This window comes from Pipistrellus kuhlii, unplaced genomic scaffold, assembly GCF_014108245.1.
Source record: "Pipistrellus kuhlii isolate mPipKuh1 unplaced genomic scaffold, mPipKuh1.p scaffold_m20_p_7, whole genome shotgun sequence".
Taxonomy (NCBI): Eukaryota; Metazoa; Chordata; class Mammalia; order Chiroptera; family Vespertilionidae; genus Pipistrellus; species Pipistrellus kuhlii.
This window is the reverse complement of record NW_023425573.1, coordinates 26595890-26617178: the sequence shown is the minus strand read 5'-3', so window position 1 is coordinate 26617178 and position 21289 is coordinate 26595890. Positions and strand designations below refer to the sequence as shown.

Below are 21289 nucleotides of genomic sequence, written 5' to 3'. Positions count from 1 at the left end.
AAACCCTTTCCCTCAAGATCCTGTCGTAAAGGGGACCTCCTTTCCCATGCCTCCCAGGATAATTGGATTCTCAGTCCTAGGAGCTTCCACATCACTTACCCTGTTTCCCCGAAAATAAGACAGTGTCTTATATTAATTTTTGCTCCCAAAGATGCACTAGGTCTTATTTTCAGGGGATGTCTTATTTTTCCATGAAGAATATGGTACACATTTATTGTTAAATGAAAATAAAGGAAATTTATTACCTGTATACGGTACAGTAGTACGGTAGTTGTCACACAAACCAGACAAACTGAATCCTACAGTATGAAGAATTTATTCATTTATTCATTGACAATCATGTCATCATCTTCTAGAACATCATCATAACAATCCAATTCCCGAATTTCCTGGTGAATTTCTTGTGACTCCATTTCTTTCAGAATCAGTGGACCAAATCTCTCATGGTTAGCCTGGGGGGAGGGGGGGGCCTTGTTTTCGGGGGGATGCCTTATATTTCACTCAGAAGGAAACCTGCAAGCAGGTCTCATTTTCGGAGGATGTCTTATTTTCAGGAAAACACGGTATTATGCCCTACAGTCAAGTACACAGGTGTCCATTTCCTACAGACTGGGAACCCCTGGGTGGAGAAATGGCCTTCCACCTTGGTATTCGGACCAAGGTTCCTATCCGGGTCCACATTTACTACCTGTGATACCCTGTGCAAGCCCCTTAACTTCTCTGCCTGGATTTCCAATTCCATAAGACGGGGATAGATAACACCCAACTCCACGAGCTATCACCAGTACTAAAAGAGCTAACCCACGTTAAGTGCTGTAAAGTTAACCCAAGAAAAGTGCCTGGCACATAGTAAGCACTGACGACTTGCAATCGTTCTAGTTAACACTGTTACACATGCAACAAAAGAGGTGTTCAATGCCTATTTGCTGGATAACTGGAGCACATCACACTAAACCCGCCTGGTAGCATGCTGGGGCTACCCATTGAGAGAAATGGCTCCCCCCGGTAAAAGTTAACAGCTGAACTTAACTGGCCCGGGGACAAAGCGCACTGCAGCAGGAGGAGGAAGTCGGTGCCAGCTGGATCTGCCGAGGCTGCCCACAGACCAGCCTGCCCTCAGCCACCTGCCCAGCCACCTGCCCGAGGAAGCCGTGCTCTAACAGTGAGGGCTCCCTACAGCAAAAACCAGAAGCAGTTCTCAACGGGAACCGCAACGGGAACACAAAGGGTGCGACTCTCCTCGTGCAGAAAGGAAATACATCTTTCTGCAGCAGCTAATAGTTGGCGTCTGGAGCTCTCCGTGGAGATCTAGGTGCCAAGCAGGTGCACAGCCAGGGAAAAACCCTGTCTCCGCTTCCCCGAGGGGAGAGGGAGAGGAGGTCACCAAACGGAATTCCCATCCCGTGAAGGGACGAGCCTCCACACCGGCATCCAATTGGGTTTTTTATGAGGAGACCACAGGTGAGTGTCTGCAGAGGACCCAGCGAGAAATGGCCTGACCAGTTATCAGAAACGGGCAGAACCCCAGGCTCCGGGAGCGCACGCGTGGGGCGAAACCAAGCGCCCCCATTTCTGGTGCGCTCGACCCCCGACCCCGCCTCGAGGCCTGAGTTTCCTCCCGGACTGGGCGGCGCGGGGCTTCCTCTCAGCCCCCGCCCCGCGCGGCGCCCACCTGCGCCCCGGCCCAGGGTCCCCGCCGCCGCCTCGCCGGGAGGCGCGCTCAGCCCGGGAGCCCAGCCCGTTACCCGGCGGAGCGCGCTCCGCCCCGGCAGCTGGACCCCGGGCCGGGCAGGGCAGGGCCGGGCCGGGCCGGGCCGGGCCGGGCCTGGGCGGCCGCTCCGGCCGAGCTGCGGGCCTCACGGGGCTGCCTCGGCGTGAGGGGCGCGCTCCCGGGCCGCTGCCGCGTCTCACCTTCTGGCGGATCTGGCCCGACGTGGACACCTTGCGGATGAGTTTCTGCGGAGAGCCGGGCTCCGCCTCGGGTTCGCTGTCCGACGACTCCTCGGGCGGCGGCGGCGGAGGCTGCTGCGCTGAACCCGGCGAAGGGGCGCCCGCCGCCGCCGCCATGCTGCCCGGCCAGCGCGCGCACGGCGGCTGGGGGCGGGCGGGGGCGGGGCGTGGTGGGCGGGGCCTTGTTGGCGGGGGGCGGGGCCGGGCCTAGGCGGGCCTCCCGCTCTGTCCCTCCGCCTTTGGACCGCCCCCCGCCCCCAAATTGTTGTCCAGAACCCTGATCTTAGCATTTGTTTGTCTTCCTAGGACACAATTTCCGTTTTGTTTTGTTTTGTTTGTTTCGTTTTGTTTTGTTTTGTTTTGTTTTGTTTTGTTTTCTATCCATGCTCACTTTTTCTTAATCTTTAACCTTCCCCTTCAATAATGTAAGTATGGGGCTGGGGGGTAAAAGGGAAGGGTGAAAATGGGAGATATCTGTAATACTATCAATAATAAAATATTTTTTTAATTTTTTTTTGTTGTTAAGAATTTAAGTGACCTTAGGAGACCCGGGACCTGCATTGTGTCGCCAGCATCTAAAGCCGAGTCTAGCTTTTTGTAGTTACTTGCACGATAAAACAGTTGGGCAGTAGATGAATGCAGGAGAGAGAAAAAAGTTACTTGGACGGACCTCTGGGATGCCGGAACACAATGCCATCTGAGAAGGCTCCTGGAGAAAATGATGTTTAAGGAAAATGCCTGCAGGAGTTATCTCTAACTAATGGTAACAGGATCCCAGGATCTGTGCTCTAGGCAGAGAGACCAGATCCTGCAAAGGCCCTGAGAGAAGTAAGAACGAGTCTTCAAAAAGAAGAAAAGAAGAAGCAGCAGCTGTAGTCTAAGGGAATGAAAATAACAGGAGGAGATAAGCCTAGGTCAGGCAGGTCAGACAAGACTGTGAATCTGATAATGGGGTGAGTCTTTTTCCTGACTCCTGAGGGCAACTGGAAGCTCAGCGACGGGCTGGGTCACAAAACTGGGACTTGTGAATCCAGTTTTGAGGTAATCAGGGCAGGTAGCTACCCTGGATTATTGGGAGTGGCTGCCGACATAAAGAAGTGGACTCAGGATGGGAGGGATCTGTAGGCAGAAGCAGAGGCCCTGGGCTCTGGGTAGGTTGGTGGACCCCTTCACTTGGGGGCCTGCAGTTGGAGATGAAATCAGTTGAGCTTCTGCTGCCTTTGGGACATCCAGTTGATAAGAGCTTGGTGCCACCTGAGAGGAGAAGATCTTTAGGAGACTGCACAAATAGGTGTCCCCATACGCTTTCAAAAGACTGCTGGAAACAGCTGACCCTGGCCTGCCCACCTGTCAGCCTTCTCTGGCCCCCCCTGCACATGGCAATGCTTTCTAGAGGCAAAACAAATAAAGACCCCCAGAGGCCACAGAGTAGCATCCAGCATGGGTACATGGCCAGGGGAATGGACTCATATACAAGGCAGAGCAGGTAAGGGTCTAATTCAGAAACACTCTGGGACAAGCCAAGGGCCCCTGGTATACTATAATCACTAGCTACAGGTGGCTACTTCAATTTCAATTAAAATTAAATTTTTAGTTCCTCAGTGATACTAGCCACATTTCAAGTGCTCAGTAGCCACATGTGGTTTAGAAGCTACCATATAGACAGCACAGATATAGAACATTTCTGTTGTCGCAGAAAGTCCTACAATGCATGAGGACAATGACAGTGTCCTTGTGCTGACCATGGGGGACATGCCAGACTCTTGACCAGCAAGTCTAGTCTTCACACAAGCCACACAGATAAGCTTGATGGTCTTATTCTAAAAGGCTTAGATACTTCTCCAAAGGAGTGAGAGAGATAGGATGTATAACCTGGACCAGCTGCTCCTTATCAAGAGAGAGGGAGCAGGACTACTTGTGATGCTCCAGGGGATGAGGCCCTCCTGAGCATGAGCAGCCCTAGAGGAGATGAAGAAGATGAACTTGGTTTTGAACAAACTGAGTTTGCGGTCCCTGGGTGTGCTGTTGCCTACATGTGTCAGAAGCTCAGGGGACATCTGGGCTCTAGAATCCCTCATTTTAGAGGTAAAAAAGCCATGAGCATGAATGTGAGTACAAGTCAAAGTTGGCAGGTAGATACTGTGGCTGGATGGAAGTAGATTTGCAATTCTGAAAAAGTACCAGAAATTGTCACAGCCAAGAGGAACCTAAGGAGATATGACAACTAAATGTCATATGGGGTCCTGGAACAGAAAAAAGGACATTGGGTAATTAACTAAGAAAATCTGAGTAAAGAATGGGCTTTAGTTTAATAATAAAATGTCAGTGTTGAATCATTAAGTATGGCAAATGTAGCCTCCTCATGTTAATAATAGGGAAAATGGTATGGGTGGGAGACTCTGCACTATTTGTCAACCTTTCTGGAAATCTAAAACTATTTGAAAATAAAATGTGTAATCTTTAAGAGCGTATAGCTTCTTCTGATGAGCAAAGAAGCCATTATGTTCACTGTAATGGCTGTTCCCTTGGAGATCTCCCTGGAGTGGCAGACCTGTAAGGGCACATTCTCCCCACTGCCGCTTTATGGTCTGAGTCATGCTGTGAATCATCTCTAACAACATGCTGCTCCCTGAGTTTACCCCACCTTCAGGGCATATCAAGGTGGCAATAATAACACACTTCACATCCAACCTAATCCTTCTTCTCGACCTGTCAATGTAGAAGCGCACCTCTTGTCAAAAAGAACCGCTTCCCGTTAGAGGAGAAAAACAATGCACTTGAAAAAAAACAGGGGGATGGTCTTATTCTCCTCTGAATAGGGTTATGATTGACATGTGGAGCAGGACATTTATTCACTGGATGTGGTATACAGTTTCCCTGGCCCCTAGGCATGGTGGCAACCTGAACCACCCCCATACATTTCCAAATGTGTCCAACTCCCCATCTATCCCACCCACAAGGATCAGTAAACTAAACCATTAGGGCTGTGACAATAGATTGGGAGGGAAGTGATGAAACATGTTGAAGGAGTAGAAAACAGACACTCTAAAAAGAAATTAACTGCACATGCGATACAACTGTAGGGAACTACAGACACATACACACACAGACACACACACACACACACACACACACACACGAATAAGTCAAACTGGGGAAATCTGAGTAAGATGGGTGGATTGTACCAATGTCAATATCCTGGTTAGGATAGTACTATAGATCTGCAGAATGTTACCCCTTGGGGGACAGGTAACTACATGTAATCTACAATTATCTCAATAAAATTTTCAATTTAAGAAAAAAACTTAAGGGCAGCCATTGTAAAGTCATAAATGCTAATCTCCCCCTCTGACCCTCCAAACTCTCATCCACGTCAGCATCAGAAGGTGAACGAAGGTCTGGTTATAGAATCAGGGTATCCAGACTTCAAATCTTGACTCTGACTCTCACTAGCTGTATGACCTTGGGTAAAGTACATAATATCTCTGAACTGCAATTTCCTCATCCAACAAATAAAATGGCAAGCATTTGTGGAATGATTAGATGTAATATGGAAAATGGCCAGCATCAAGTAGGTGCTCAATACATAGCAGGGATCCCTACTTCTCCAGGCCTTTGGATGTGGCTGCAGAACATTGTCCCAAGTTCCCAGCCACCACTTTCTCCATGCAGCAACCTCAACTCCTTTGTACCCTGTTTCTTGCACTGCACCTGCCTGGGAAACCTTGGGTCAACATCCGACCTACACGCGAACATCCTGTCTCCTGGCAGCAGGGAGGACGCCTGCAGACACAACGCCATGTGTGTGCAGGCTCAGCCAAGTTCCACATCCTTTTTGGGCTGGCCAGCCATGCACTTCCTGCTCCAGCCCCCACACCCTCCCAGGTGGCCAACTGCAGGCCATAAACTAACCAGCACCTGGAAATCTGAAAGTCAGCCATTTTGGTACCAAAATAACCTGGAGGGCAAGGACTGTTCTGACCTCTGGTCTCTAGGGACTGGCCTGCTCACTCTTCTCTCTGTCTCTCCCACCCACACAGTTGCAGAGGTCAGGCCTAATAAGGTCCACCCTGACTTAGGATATCCTGGGGTCAAGCAATGCAGGAACCGGCAAACTGCTTCTCTCAGCAGGCACTCTGGGGAAGACTCCCAGGTCCTTGGCTTACCCAAGATCTTAGTGCGAGCCAGAGGGAGGAGTGGCAGCAGGGGAAGGGCTCAGAGGAGTCTACCACCCTGATCCTCCCTTTCCTGAGTATACCAGGAGAAAGGCCTGGGTTGGAAGGGTCACATGCTGTGTCCTCTTACCATGGGAATAAAAAGAAAGAAGAAATTGGTTCTGACCTTGCAAACCCACAGACCAAAGGCCCAATGTTCTTCCTGTTTTTTATTATTATTATTATTATTATTATTATTATTATTATTCCTCTAGAAATGAATATTCATCTCTGTCGTTATAAGTGCCTCAACCTCAACCCAAGAGTTAAAACCTCACTTTGTGAATGTGGACTCCTGTCCAAAGTCCCCAGATGCTTGGCATCTGGCAGAACCACCCCAGCTCCGGGCACCTTCATGTGCACAAACCTCACACTGCTATCTAGCCCTCTGCCACTGCTCTTGGTGCTGGAGACCTGACCCCAAGTGTCACTCCTTACACGACCCTTCCCATTCACCCTCCAACCTCCCGTGAGTGGGTTGAACTGTGCAGAACTCTCTAAACCCCTTTTATCCTGCTCCTTGGAGCATGGGCCAGAGCTACCCATCCCCCAACTCCCTCCAGGCCACCAAGAGAGCTCTCCCTGCATCATTAGCAGGGCCCCAGGCTGGGAACCACAGGCTAGGAGGGGACTCCGTGAAGAACAGGGCCCTGGCATCACCTTGGTTTTCCCTCCTCCCCCATGAAGCTTCTCCTTTTTCCCTGACACAAAGCACTCCCTCTCTCCCCCAGCCCTTCTAAGCCCAGTCTCCATGAAGATAGTCTAACCAAGAAGCCTGTCAGGCTTGCAATGAATCCCCTCTTCTAGGGTTACACGGTCTTAGGGTTGGCTCTGCCATAGTGGGCCACAGGGCACTGATCCACCTGACCAAGACCAGAAGCTTCTGGTGCTGAGCCACAGCTCCTGGGCGGGACCCCAGGAGCCTCTCCAATTTCTGCCCAACCCAGAAATGGCAGCTCAGGTTCTTCCTTTAATTCAGTTCTCTGAGCCACTCCAACATCCTTCAATGCATTCCTTTCCCACCTTAAACCAGTCAAGTCTGATTTTATTGCTTGCATTCAATAGAAACTTAGCCAACAACCCAGAGCTCAAACAGGGACTTGGCCCCCAAAGTTGAATCAGTGAAGTGTGTTTGGCCTGCATTTGTCCTCTGTCTGGTTACTCTCAGGAGGATCTTTTGTAGACCTGAAACTAGAATTGGTCAATGTGATCAGAAACACTGCCTCTCCCCCATGTATTTCCAAGGAAATGGCTTACACAGGACCCTGGGAGAAAGCCCAGGACACACCAGGCCCCGCAGGTAACACATCCATTTCAGCTGCCTTCTCACCTTGAAGAACCAGAGCTGAGCCACTGCAGGGAAGGTTGGCCTCTTTTTCAGATTCTGCCCTCCCCATCCCAGACTCAGGTACCCTAAAGGCTGCAGCTTCTGTTAGTAACGCCACTCATCCTCCCCAGTAAGCCAGCCTGACTCAGGACCCAGCAGAACAGACAAACTTTATTTCTGTGAAGAGACTCACACTTTGGCATGTAGCATAACTAAAGGGCTAACTGTAGGGCTTTGCTCATCGGACTGCTAATATGCCATTTCCGGTCCTCAGTCATCTCTTCACTCGTCCGCAGCTGTCTCCTGGTCTTTCTTCCCTTCCTCAGGATCTCCTGAGTCTTTCAGATTTTGACGAGCAAAATCCTCAAAAACCAAATTTTCATCCTGAAAACTAAAATTAAACAAAGAACATTTTGATCATGGCACACTTGCAACGAAATCTCGAGCAAAACTGACCTTCTTTTTGCAACAAAGGGACCGATGGAGAGTTTACTGCATGAAGAACACAGAACTCCACCCTTCTCATAGCTGTTCATGGTAAATCTCTTTAACGGGCAAAAAAGAGCAAACACCCAAGAGCAGGCTACACATCCACTATATCTGTGCATGCATGGACATGTGAGTGCATATGTGTATACACATGTGTGCATGTGTTTGTATGTGTGTCTTAATACTAGGAAACAAAAGGAAAACTAGGGTCTAAACCTGTGTCAAGAGCATGAGGTGTGTACAAAATGACCTTAAAAGAGGTTTTGCCGGATGAGAAAGTCACAGAACACAGGGCAACATAGGGCAGTGGCTCACCTTTCCTTTGCCATGGCTGTGTGGCATGGAATGAAAAAGAGAGAGATTAGCATAAATTTTGTATAATGGCTGCACCTGGAAAATGTCTTTCTTGTTTAGTGATTTATATTTTGGCGGGGGGAGGAGGTCTAGATACATGCATTTCATGATAATGGCATGTAATTCCTTCTTTGCCTTTTCCTGCTCAGAAAGATTTCTCCCTGAATTTTTAGCCATTGCTTCCTTTTAAAGTGCCACAACCCTCACCTGCTCAAGGGGACCACGCCACAATCTCACCTCTAGATCCCTGTCCCTGGTTGGCCTCACTCTCTCTGATGTCACTCTTCTCTTTGAAAGCGTCTCTCCCTACGTGCCCCTAGGACTCATTCTAGTTCAGAGTCCCCAGGTGCTGTCAGGATCCAGGCTGGCCCACCTCAAATAGTCCACATATCCAGCTCTTGAGGGGTGATCCCTGGGACTCATGCTTACCCAGCATCCCCAGCAGTTGGGGTGGGCACTAGACCTTGAGAACTATCTCTGTCCCCTCCTCTCCATTTCTGTTAGCATATTGATTTTTATTTTGTTGGGTTATATTCTCATGTATGTTTTGCAGCCCCAGTTAATTGCTATTCATTTGGGGTGTTTTTTTTGTTGTTCTTTTTTAGCTTTCTGCCTCCCTAGTAAAGTGCTGGTGCAACCCTCATTGGTGAGCCAGGAAGAGCGAAGTGATGCTAAACAACTCCAGATGGTTTCTCGGGAGCCCCGTGCTGATGGCAAGCCACTGCTCTTGTGTCTCGTGCCCACCTGGAAGCCAGCCCTGAGAGGGAAGTGTCTGTGTGGGCTGCTAACCACAGGAAGCCTACGGAGAGGCTGACTCATCAAAACATCCCCTGGGCAAGAAGCCTCCTGGACCCCCTCAGCGCTGAGCATAAAATTATACTAAGTGGGACCATCAGCCCGGAAGAGAATCCAATCAACACGCTGTGTTCCACGTGGATGCTCTTGACAAGGGACAATAAAAGCATGGTAGCATTTCTACAGCACTTACTACACGCAAATTACTTGGCCCCTGGCCCTGGCAGAGCTTCTCAGCCACAACCTAACACTTCCACTGCTTGGAGTCTATCATCTAGGCCAGTGAGCAGGGACCTAGGCAAGTAAGATGTGAGCACACATCTATGAATAAAACTGAGTGACTCATAAATCTCTGGAAATCAGAATTATGAGGCCATCGGGTGACTTGTCCTTTTTCCCAGAAATCTCATAGTATCAAAGACCATTGGTGAGCCCAGATGTGTGATATGTTCGACGTAAGGACCAGAATGATTGGAACATGGAAACGTCATACCCAGAAAAGGAATAATGCCACTTCCCCCCAGCTCAGCCATAACGTCTGTTCACAGCTGCAGAAAATAATTTCACATAAACTGTGACATCTCCTCAGGCCACAGTTTTAAAATAGCCTTTGAAAATGTCCTTGAAAGAGACCAGAATGCATTTCAATCTCACGTAGTTCAAAATAGTATTTTAATGACACAAGCATAAGTGAATAAAATAAACATGGCTAGACTGTATGCTTCCCCCAGGGGAAGGTTTTGGCAAAGCACACTGAGCATTTGAATCCAAACTATTTGGAAAAGATGCTTGGAGACAAAATATTTTTGAGACAAACCCAAATGAATCTGGAGCCCCTTCTACTGTTCAGATGCCATTTCATTATCCATTTCATAAAAACTAGATATAAAGTATAAGAAAAAAAGAAATCCTGCTTGCTTACACCACTTTGACTTCAAACGTTCCTTACTGCTGTAACTGTGAGATTCCCTTTCAGGCAGGTCCATTCCTCTGTCCTGACAACTACGCCACTTAACACTCAGTGGAGAATTTTCCTCACAATTTCCCAGGTGGCACCTGTACTATTTTTGCTGCTTCATCAATCTTTTTTAAAGAGAGCTCTGTTGATATCCAATCCACATAGCAGACAATTCACCACTCACGTGTACAGGCCAATAGTTTTTAGAACATTCAGAGTCGCATAGGTATTGCTTCATTTACTTTTAATACCTGTATGAGAGCCAATGGAGTTACAATTCAAAGGAGCCACGGTGTCAGGACCCCAGCCTGTGCCTCTTTCCTGGTATTTTCTAACTTCTCATCACAATCTCCACTGTCAAGAACACTCATCTTCCAAAGGCCTGCCAATGTTTCCAAATGAAATGCAAAAGCCTCAGGCTCTCAAATTTATTTTTCACCTTAAACTTTCTTTACATCTAAACCTAGGTCTGTTCAACAGGAGAATCTATCCTTTTAAATCATTCCTGACAAAACCTAACAAGATTGCCATGTCTGAGGCCAGGCTGCCACATCCTCCACACCTGGCTCAGGACAGAGCATGTGAGCACGCCTTCTCGGGGCCAGCCACCTTGAGGATGACATGGCCATGCCCGCCTGTGCTCACACGTGTGGTCAGGAAAGACTAGCAGTGAAGTTGTCATCAATCTGAAAGTTGTGAATGACAGAGAAAGTCAGGACGCTGCGGACTGACCTGGGTCCTCCGGCTGCGGGTGCATGAGGCGGAACGGCACTTCAGTGGCCACTTCACTACAAAAGAGAAGAACGCAGATTGTTCTCTCACACACAATTATAAATTGCACAGGATTCATTGAGATTTGGGCAAAACAAACCAGATGTCAGGAAGTGATCAAGAAGGAATTTTAAATGTATTCCCTGGCAGGTGATCCAGAAACTTCACGTAGGCATGGCCGAGGCATCTAGGATTTTCAGGTTCCTTTCCTCCTGGTTATTAGTTTCAGTGACACCATATTGGGGTGGAGGACAGGTAGAGAGAGAATAGTTTTGAAAAATATCCTTTGCAAAAATGTACACAATTTGTATGTGTTACATCTATGTAAGGCTGGTGGGTTGGTGATCGGGGATGCGTCTCTTGAATAGAGAGTAGAATAAAGAACAGAGATCGCCAAATTCCAGAAGTTAAAGGGCTTTGGGGCAGATTGGAATTTATATAAAAAGAAGGACGGAGTCAAAATCGGTTTGGCTAAGTGGATAAAGAGTCAGCCTGCGGACTGAGGGGTCCTGGGTTCGGTTCCGGTCAAAGGCATATACCTTGGTTGCGGGCACATCCCCAGTGGGAGGTGTGCAGGAGGCAGCTGATCAATGTTTCTCTCTCATCAATGTTTCTAACTCTCTATCTTTCTTCCCTCCTCTCTGTAAAAAAATCAATAAAATACATTTAAAAAAAATAAATTTTAAAAAAAGAAGGAAGGGAAGGAGCCAGGAAGAAAAGCAGAAGGGAAATCTAGACAAAGGGAGAATGGAAAGGGTGTGTGAGAGTCTGTGTGTATGAGAGAGTGTGCTTCACCTAGGACCCACTACCTCCCACCCCACGGTTACCAATTTGGTCAAAGCACATGTTTACAAGGCCATTGTCACCATGGCCCAGTACAGGTGTACAGATGGGGTCTAGAAGAGGCGTGCCCTGGTTCCAAGTGAGGGAAGGAGATAGTAAGTCAGGGTGAAGGAGTATGTAAGTTCAGAGCCTGTCTCCAACATGTCTCACCTGCTGCCTCTTGGCGCCTGGTATGAAAGGCAGCTGTCACTATTCATAATAGCCAAAAGGTGGAAACATCCCAAATGTCCACCAAAAGATAAAAGGAACACAGAATGTGGCATATCCACACAATTGAATATTATTTGGCCATACAAGAATGAAGCCCTGACACACGCACCAACATGATGAACTTTGAAAACACTATGCTGAGCGAAAGAAGCCAGACACCAATGGACAAATATTATCTAATTCTGTGTACAGGAAATGTCCAGAATAGGCAAACTTTTGGAAATAGAAAGCAGATTAGAGGTGGCCAGGGATTAGGGAGAGGGGCAAATGGGAGAGAATACAGGTTTTTCTCTTGGGATAGTAAAAATGTACAGGAGCTCAGTGGTGGTGACAATCATACAACACTGTAAATACACCTGACACCACGGAATCAGACACTTTCAAGGGGTTAAAATGGTAAACCTCATGTTATGTATATTTTATCAAACACCCAGCCACACAAAGGCAGCTGCATGGAGTGTGCCGGTTTCCTGAGTGTGTGTGTTTGTGTCCTTGCCCAGGTGGAGGCTCAGCTGTGGTCTCAAAGAAACATCCTCACCTCTTGGCCAAGTTTTGCATGATGCACCTGAAGGGCAGAGGGCATGGTTTCATAACGGCTCTGAGCACAGCTGCCAGGAAACCAGGCCCCATCGTGACTGTTTTGAACCCTAGGTTTGTTCCTTTGATACCCTGGAATCAAGCGGAGAAGGAAGGTGACAAGGCTTACCTGGAGGTGAACTCTCCCAGAAAGCTAGGAAACAAAAGCAGACAGGGCTGTGGTGACTGCTCACCATGGTAGCATGGCCCCATTCCCCATGATTTAGAGGAGGGACCTGTCCCAGTCCTGTCCTTCACGCACAACTTTGAGGATCTTTGTGTCCCTGAATATTCAACTCCACTATTCCTCTCCCCTTGCGATTTCTCAAGTGGATTAGTTCAAGTGAGGATGCACTTAGGTTCAAGCCCTACTATTTAAGAAGAGACCACAGATCAGAATTTCTCTCTTGGCCACGAAGATTATTGTAAGAGAAACTCTTCTTTGCTTTACATCCTCTTGGAGAAAATGAAAGAAAACACTGAACCCCTTGAAAAACACACAACAAATACAAACACTGTTAACAAAATTTGCAAAATCAACTTATGTTCTACTTTGTTGCCCCCAACCAAAATTTGGGCAACTCTTTACTCAGAATTATGGAATAAAAAAAAAAAATTAAAAAAATTATGGAATCTATTCTTAGACATGTCTTTGATGGTTGAACTAACCAAGGCTCATAGAATTAGAAGCCAGAGCCATTGGCAATAGAATTTGAAAAGTAAAATGAGAATTTGAAGTTTTTCCTTTTTAAAAATATGTTCTTAAAATTAATTTTAGAGAGATCAGAAGGAAGAGGGAGGAGCTTCCTCCTGCACGCCTCCTACTGGAGCTCAAGGTCACAACCCCAGCATGTGCCCTGACCAGGAATTTGTACCACAACCTTTTGTGCATGGGACAGGCTCATTGACCAGGGCTCAAGTTTTTCTCTTTTGGAAGAGGTTTTAAAAATGGATAAAATTCATTTTATTAAAAAATATAAAACCATTTTCTCAGAATTCTGAGATATCTGTGCTCTTGAATGGAAAGGAAACTCCCAAATCCTGTGACTACACATTGGGAAGGGATGGAAAGATCTCTACCTATGGACAGATGGTTCCCTGAGATCTAGGAGAGTTTCCTTGATAGCCACCACTCTTTCTGGAGGTTCAGTACCACACTGATCTCATCATCTTTTTTTGCATGCCAACTTCCACCACAGGAGCATAGGCACACCCATTCTTGTCACGTGGTACTATCAGTGCACATATTTCATCATCCACTGTTCTACCTTTTTCCATGTGCTGTTCTAGCAGACAGAATTATGAAACTAAATCAACAGAGTCTAAAACTCTACTCGGTAATCAGTAGAATGTGTGGCCTTCCTGTGCTTTCTGTCTCCCCATCATTCAGGAAGGAAACAATTTAATCAAAGGCCAAGACAAGGCCAACAGAGTGGTGGGACTTGTACACTCACCCTGACACTGTGAGCTTCACCTTGACCTGGTAAGACACCAGGATCCCAAAGACGGTCCGGTCTATGCCCTCCTTTATGCTGCACAAACAGAAAGGAAAAGTAGAAGAATGCAGGCGAGCAGAAGAAAGCAAGGACTGGGAAACCAACCCCTCATCTCCACGCAGGCACACCATCATGGGGCATCTTCTCAAGGAACTGGTGAACTCAACCAAGCTGTCAAAGTCCTAGAACTTTCTAGACTTGGGACACAGGGATTCCTCTCCTCCTTATAGCTGATGTTTCCGCTCTGGAAGTTCAAGAACAGGGTGTGCTTCCTGGTTCTCCCTGCTCTGCCTTGCACTGAGTCATCTCCTGAGGACTCACATAGTGCTGGAGGCAAGATTTGTGTCCTCATGCTTGATTTTCCCATCCAAGGCGATGCCCCTCCGTTCTCGGTTGTTGGCCAGCAAGGGCACCAGCGTCAGCGTCGTGGTCAGAGTACTGTTTGGCGGCACTTTTTCTCTGCAGGAAGATAATCAGAGAGGCGATTTGGCTAATTGCTCTCACAGCCATAAAGCCACCAGGAGTCCCTGTGTGCCATCAAGCATGTTCCAGATCAAAGCTCCCTCCGACTCATTGGAAAGGTAGTTCAGGTGCCTGTGTATTTGCCTGACGAGAGACAGAAGAGCATTACTGACAACTCAAAATAGGCTGCCAGCAACAGTACGACATTTCTTCTAGTCCCTTGGTCTGCTCCAATCACTGAATTCTAGAATGTTCTGTGGGGTTAAATGATACCAACTGGCCAAAGGGTCAAGGACCACACCAATCTCCCCTTGAGACTGTAAACTACACAGTTGGCTGCAGGGCCACCTGTCACCAAAAACTGTCACTCTGAGGGGGGCGGTCAGCATATCCTCATGGTGATAGGTTATCGAGAAGGGGAAGGCAAGATCCTCCATTTGCGAACTAGAGACTGCACTAGTTTGGATTCAGAGCAGCACATGCTCCCAGATGTCCTCCATGGTCAGTCCAACGGGAGTGTTCCCACCATCTGACAGACACAAGGGACTGGTACCAAAGCATAGATTTGAAATGGAGCTGGGGACACAGCAGCATGCATCTACACACTGACACCAGCCACGCTGAGCCATCGGAGTAGCCTTGTGCCTCTTCCCTGCCAAACTTATGAGCATGTAGGCACTCTCAGGATCTCCACTTTGCAATCAGGGAAGCATGCCGGGCACACGCTGCACCTTCTCTCTGACTGCTGAGCTCAGAAGAGCCAGTAGCCTGTGTCAGTCCATGCTGCCTGCACACCCCCACCCCTGTATCTGGCCAGGGTAGGTGGGGTAGGCCCTAGGAGTAGACCTCTACTCTTTTCTTAGCCTGTCCTGAGACAAGCTGGGAGTCTGAACTAAAACCCTCAGAATGGCTTCCCTATTTGAGCCCTCTGTGGGGCTTCAAGCTGCTGTGGCTTCTCTCACCTGCAGTGTGTACAGGAAGCTCCTGGGCATGCTCATTACAGAATTCTGCTGGAGCAGAAGATAGCCAACACCTTCCCATCTGGGCCCTGTGGGAACCTCTCTCTCTCTCTCTCTCTCTCTCTCTCTCTCTCTCTCTCTCTCTCTCTAATATATATATATATATATATATATATATATATATATATATGTATATATATGTATATATATGTATATATATGTATATATGTATGTATATGTATATGTATATGTATATGTATATGTATATGTATTTTAATTGATCTTAGAGAAGTAGGGAGATAGAGAAAGATAGAATATCAATGATGAGAGAGAATTATTGATTGGCTGCCTCCTGCATGCCCCCACTGAGAATCAAGACCGCAGCCCAGGCATATGTCCTGACTGGGAATCAAACTGTGACCTCCTGGTTCATAGGTTGACACAACCACTGAACCATGCCAGCCAGGCAGAAACCTCTTTTAACATGTGGTTTGAGCCACAAATGACAAAAGCAGAAAGTATATCCTAAGGGGAAGGTAACAGGAAGAGGGATGGCCAGCAAGGCCACTTCTCAGGCCCTTCAGGACCTGAGGTTGATGGTGGGCAGTAGCTCGTGAATGAGGTGTGACATGGAGTGATGGAGGACCATCCAGGGTTCAAGGATGAGCACCATGCTCTGCTGCTCTTGACTTCTAAGTGGCTTCTGGTTTGAGACCCATTAGCACGTTCCCACCTCGCTTTCAGTCTCCCTGCCACTTTGGGGGGGGGGGGCTAGATTGGTTCCTAGTTTCCTGGGAATCATTTGATCCAAAAAATGTACCAGGAGCTGAAAAGAGAACCAGATTATGGGTATATTCGGGGAAACTCAGCTGAGGACGGCTCCCTTCTATCACTGTTGAGCATATGCCAAAAAGTGAGCCATGAAGACTCCTAGGTCACAGTGTGCAAAGATGTTCCTAAAAGAGACCCTAGGCTTGGTTGGTGACTTATGCTTCTTTCCTGCATAACTGGATCTGCTTTGAGCAATAGTTTATCCCAAAGTTATCTTTTAAATATTGGGTAATATTATCTTGCCGAATCAGTTTGTCTTTCCTCAATACCCCCTTCCTCTAATCATGGTAATATTGTTTGCATAAATCCGTACTTAGAACATGCCAGCTAGACAAAGACTTTCCCAAGGGATCCTCCCTGGGGCACGAGGGTTGTGGCTAACCCCAGACATCTGTGTGTTTAATGATTCTATCTGCCTGCCTAGCAAAAGCAATAATGGGTAGGTCTCTTCCTCCACCACGAAAAAGCCATCCCAGTTTTGATTCTATTAAAGAAAGAAAAGTCACTTGTGATAAGGGGCTGAGAATTGACCCAGCATGGTAATTCAACTGGTATGAGATTTTCAAATTGAGGAGAAGATCAAAAGATAGAGAGCCCTCCCTGGGCTGACAGACTGAGTATCTGCTGGGGGTAGGGAGGTAAGGAATAGTATCAAGTCTCCAGCAATGTCTTCCAAGGATACATAGAAGGTCCAGCTGTTCTCACTGCGACATTTCTATGCTTATTTCCCTCCTCTCCATCACGTCTTAGCTTGACCAATCTCTCAGAACTCTTGAGAGTGAGAATGGAATGGAGATGCTAACCTCCTTGGCAGCCCTTGGGGTGAGAAAAGGGAAGGAAGTGAAGAGCTGGCGAGCTAGCTGAGCATTCACTTCCCTCGTCAAGATGAACAAAAAGGGAACTTGACAAAGAAGCCTGGGTTGCCCAGGAAATAGAAACCCAACAGTTACTCACTGTGCTTCCTCCTGGGCCACCGGCTTGACGTAATAGTCGCTCGAGTAGAGAACCACATTGGCCACTTGTTCCACTGCAGAGGGAGGACAGGGGTGGGCGATTCATGTAGGGTGCTTCATGCAGGCGCCTGGTCCCACCTGGCCTTCTGGGGATGCCGTTGGTCTTCCTTCTCTGATGCTTCTTAGGCTTAGCATTCTCAGCTCAAAGCTTAAAGGCTGAGATTTCTGAGGCCACTTCTGTTCACCAATACAACTTGCTCTGTGACAACTCCTACCCATGAGCCAGTCTCCTAAAACTGCACCTCCTGGAGGCCCCTCCTCTCTGCTGAGTCCCTGATATGCTCCCAAGGCACACAATCTTCCAGCATCAAATATCTCACCACTTGCTCTCCTCCTCCAAACCCACCCCTTACAGCATTCTCTGTCTTACTGAAGGAACATCTCCTTCCAAGTGTCCAAGCTAGAAACCATCTGGAGGCCCCACAGGATGGGCTTGTGGGTGTACCTAGGGGACAGGAGGGTGGGCTCTCGAGCCAGACTACTTGAGTTCAAATCCCAACTTAGCTGTCAGCTGTGAGTTACTTAGTACTTCTAAGCCTCAATTTGCCCATCAGCAAAATGGGAGTGATAACTGCTTCTAACTCATATGGGTGTTGTAATGATTAAAAAGATGATTTTTAATCCCTACTAAAATAAAAATTGAGCCCAGTTGGTGTGGCTCAGTGGTTGAGCGTTGACCTATGAACTACCGTAGGAGGTCAGGGTTCAATTCCCAGTCAGGGCACATGCCTGCGTTGCAGGCTTGATTCCCAATGTGGGGTGTATAGGAAATAGCCGATTAATAATTCTCTCTCATCATTGACATATCTATCTCTCTCTCCCTCTTCCTTCCTCTCTAAAATCAATAATATATAAAATAAAAATTGAAGATTAAAAGAAACAATTTGTTTGAAGCACTCAGCCAAAAATTTAATAGCTTCTTTAAGAAATTAATGGTGTTGATGTTAGCATTCATAAAACTTTGAGAAATAATTTTAAATCAAAGTACCAAATGATTTCATGTTACTTTGTATTGAACACTAAATAAATAAGTCAGGTTCTATAAGGAATTAAAGGCATATGAACTAAACCAATATAAAACAATTTGTAATTTAAACATTCATATTAGCATCAGGAAATACCTAGAATTCTTTAGCATGCATGCAGCAAAATTCCTGAACCTTATCAATGACACTGAGGGCATTTTGGTCTACCTAGAGCTGGCTTAATTTTAGCTTGAGAGTCCTAGGCAACCTGGAATGGTTAGTCACTCTAACACACAAAGTCTATCTTTGTCTTAGTCATAAAATGTTTGACTTGGAAGCAAACTTGGAGGTGTCCCACCTATGTTATTCTGTCGTGTCTTTTTTATGTAGCCCATATAAGACCATTATATAAGACCATCTCCTGCACATTGAAGCCCTTTGAGCTGAGGAAGTATGCAGGCACCTCTCCTGCAGTATTGGTGGGGCTTAGCCACCACCTTGTGAGGATTTAACATGACCAGCAACAGTAGCACTTTACCATTTACAAGCCCCTCACAAAACCCAGGGAGATAGACCAGGAGCCCCTGCCATGAATGCCAGTGGGGCTTGGAGAGGACGTGCACAGCAGGAAGCCAGGAAGCCAGTGTCCTCAAGCCAGTGTCTTCTCACCATGCTGTGCTGATCTGGCAACACAACTCATCAGTGATCCCAGGAGGAAAACTCCTGTCGCTGCTGTCCTGAGACCTGACACTGGGCCCCTCCAGGAAGATCACCTGTCAGGACGTTGACCCCAGACCAAAGCTGAGATGACATCAGAGGGCTTACCTCCCTATAAGGCCCTGCTGTCCGACAACAGAGGCAAACAGGTCGGTCCAAGGACCCAGGAAGACCTTATCTGACCAGAGAAGAGACCCTCAGAAAATAGGACTAGTTGGAGAAATTCCAAAAGACTCCACCCTCCAGCTTTGAGCAGAAGGTCCTACCTAATGCTTTAATCTTCTTTACTGTCTTCTCTGTGTTGTTGGTCACAGTCACGGTCACAGAAATGGGTTCCCCATGGAAGTAGATCTGAAAACGTTAACAGATAAATCAGAAAATGGGAACAGAGTGTGGTGCTATCTTTAATCTCGTGGCTTTCTAAATTCATCTCAATTCTTTAACTAGAATAAAACTGGCTGGATCCCCATACTTTCAAGGAAGATAAAGTGACAACCATGTGTCTCCTCTAGAGGAAGGTCTGGAACACACTCTGCCCGTCTGTGGGTGCTGAGACGGAAAAGGTGACTAATGCAGAGCAAAGCGAATTGCCCGGTATACCCAAGTCCTGAGAGTCACTGCAGAGTTGGGATTTTGGGTGGAACGATAAGGTAATTTGGGGCAGAATGATGAAATGAAATGAAATCAGTGGGGTAAAGCTCTACTCAGTGGAGGTGCCTGTGTAACCTGGGTCCAGGAAGGCAAGACACATGCTTACACGTGCATAGATGCACATGTAGGCACACATCATGTGTGCACAGAGTATGTAGGCTCTTGCCAACATGTGTGTGTGACTCTAGATGACCAGAGGGGCCAGAGACAGCCTCAGCCACTGGTTCTTCACCTTTTTGTCTATGACACGCCTTATAGGTGACATTAGCCTGTATCATGGCCACCCTCTCATGGTTGAATTTTCCAGGGAAATAAACAGTTTGCAATGCCACACACATTGATGCCACACTAACAAATGAGGCCCATGGGCAGAGAGGGGTAAAGATAGCCTGGAGCCAGGGTGTGACATTCTGCCCCTCCATGACCAGGTGGTCAGGACTGACAATGAGTGGAGTGCAAGTCAGTGTGACCCTCTTCTAATGGTCACCTTTACTAGCTCCAAATGAAGAAAAAGAGCCAATGGTTCTCAAAGATTGGTACTTACGCTGTCCCTAGAAACACACCTACAGCAGTTAGGGCACTGGGCAGAGCCCACCCCCAGACCTGTTCCCACACGGGGCACTGTAGTGCCTGTGGGTTACCTCTTTGTTCAGGGAGACTGCGAGGTGCAGGGGCTTGTCAGACATGAAGAACTGCCAGGCGGCCTCAGCCCGGGGCTGGGGACCCATCTTGGACGGCGCGTGCTGTACCTTACGGATCAGTAAACGCACAGAGCTCCTGCGGATGGGAAGTCACAGGCAGTCCTGCAGTTAGTGCCCGGGCCTCTTCAGGATGGCCCCCAGGTCTCCCTCCCATAGTCCTGCTGGGACCCAACCAACAGCTGAATCCAATGAAGGATGGGGGAGGGGCCCAGGGATGTGGTTTGCAGGCCTTTCTCTGTGATTTCACCTCCTCTGGGGGGAAGCTGATGTCGGAATTCATGTCACGTGCTTCACATGACATGCTTCAAACCTGTGCTCCATCACTGCTACTTATTACTATGGCAGTGATAAGTGTGTGCTGAGTATGAGGAGAAAGTGTCGGGGACGGAGTTAGAAACTGTGTTCAGGTACAAGAAGAAAACAGGTCTGGCTGGAGTGGCTCAGTGGTTGAGTATCGACCCAAGAACCAAGAGGTCACTGGTTTGATTCCCAGTCTGGGAACAAGCCCGAGTTGTGGGCTCATTGCCCAGTAGGGAGCATGCAGGAAGCAGCCAATTAATGATGTTTCTCTCTCGTTGATGTTTCTATCTTCTATCCCTCTCCCTTCCCCTCTCTCTCTAAAAACAAACACAATAAAAAAATTTTTTTTTCTTTTTTCTTTTTAAAGAAAATGGGAAACCAGGCCTGGAAAGATGGGAGAGACCTGAAGTATTGCTCAAAGAGCAGAGTTCCTGCTTGGAGTAATGAGACATTTTGTGTATAACTCTGCTTACACAACATAGTGAATATACTTAATGCCATTGAACTGTACATTTGAAAATGATTAAAATGGTAAACTTCGTGTTATCTATGTTTTACCAAATGAAAAAATGACAAAAGAAGAAGAAAAACAAAAGGAATCTGGAGGCTTTCAGGGTCTTATAGGAGCCTTTGAGGTTGCTAACTCCCACAGGCCCCCTCGGAAGACATCTGCCACAGACACAAATTGAAGGTTGGTCTCTTACCCC

The 21289-nt window shown here is 47.3% G+C and overlaps 2 protein-coding genes and 1 long non-coding RNA gene across 16 annotated transcripts in view; 1 reads left to right on the top strand and 2 right to left on the bottom strand.

Moving 5' to 3' along the window:
* DGKD (diacylglycerol kinase delta) overlaps positions 1–2101 on the bottom strand; it is a 100053-nt gene extending 97952 nt beyond the window's left edge. For both annotated transcript variants that reach the window (XM_036421319.2, XM_036421320.2), the window contains exon 1: positions 1912–2101. In XM_036421319.2, the coding sequence (XP_036277212.1) occupies positions 1912–2067 (156 nt within the window). In that variant the 5' untranslated portion in view covers positions 2068–2101. The remainder of the gene's footprint in view (positions 1–1911) is intronic.
* On the top strand, positions 1401–9544 carry LOC118709341. Of its 2 annotated transcripts, none has more exons than XR_004984913.2 (3): positions 1401–1461; positions 2477–2713; positions 8940–9544. It is a non-coding gene; the product is annotated as an uncharacterized LOC118709341 (long non-coding RNA). The 2 variants fall into 2 exon arrangements; XR_004984912.2 differs by lacking the exon at positions 1401–1461 and adding an exon at positions 2335–2375.
* ATG16L1 (autophagy related 16 like 1) overlaps positions 7644–21289 on the bottom strand; it is a 66036-nt gene continuing 52390 nt past the window's right edge. For 9 of the 12 annotated variants that reach the window (XM_036421325.2, XM_036421327.2, XM_036421330.2 and 6 more), the window contains 9 exons: positions 20223–20358; positions 19197–19281; positions 17190–17262; positions 14305–14442; positions 13942–14019; positions 12618–12641; positions 10820–10875; positions 8296–8311; positions 7644–7882 (listed from right to left, as the gene is read on the bottom strand). In XM_036421325.2, the coding sequence (XP_036277218.1) occupies positions 7774–7882; positions 8296–8311; positions 10820–10875; positions 12618–12641; positions 13942–14019; positions 14305–14442; positions 17190–17262; positions 19197–19281; positions 20223–20358 (715 nt within the window). In that variant the 3' untranslated portion in view covers positions 7644–7773. The remainder of the gene's footprint in view (positions 7883–8295; positions 8312–10819; positions 10876–12617; positions 12642–13941; positions 14020–14304; positions 14443–17189; positions 17263–19196; positions 19282–20222; positions 20359–21289) is intronic. The other 3 variants (XM_036421328.2, XM_036421326.2, XM_036421329.2) reach the window with 3 other exon arrangements.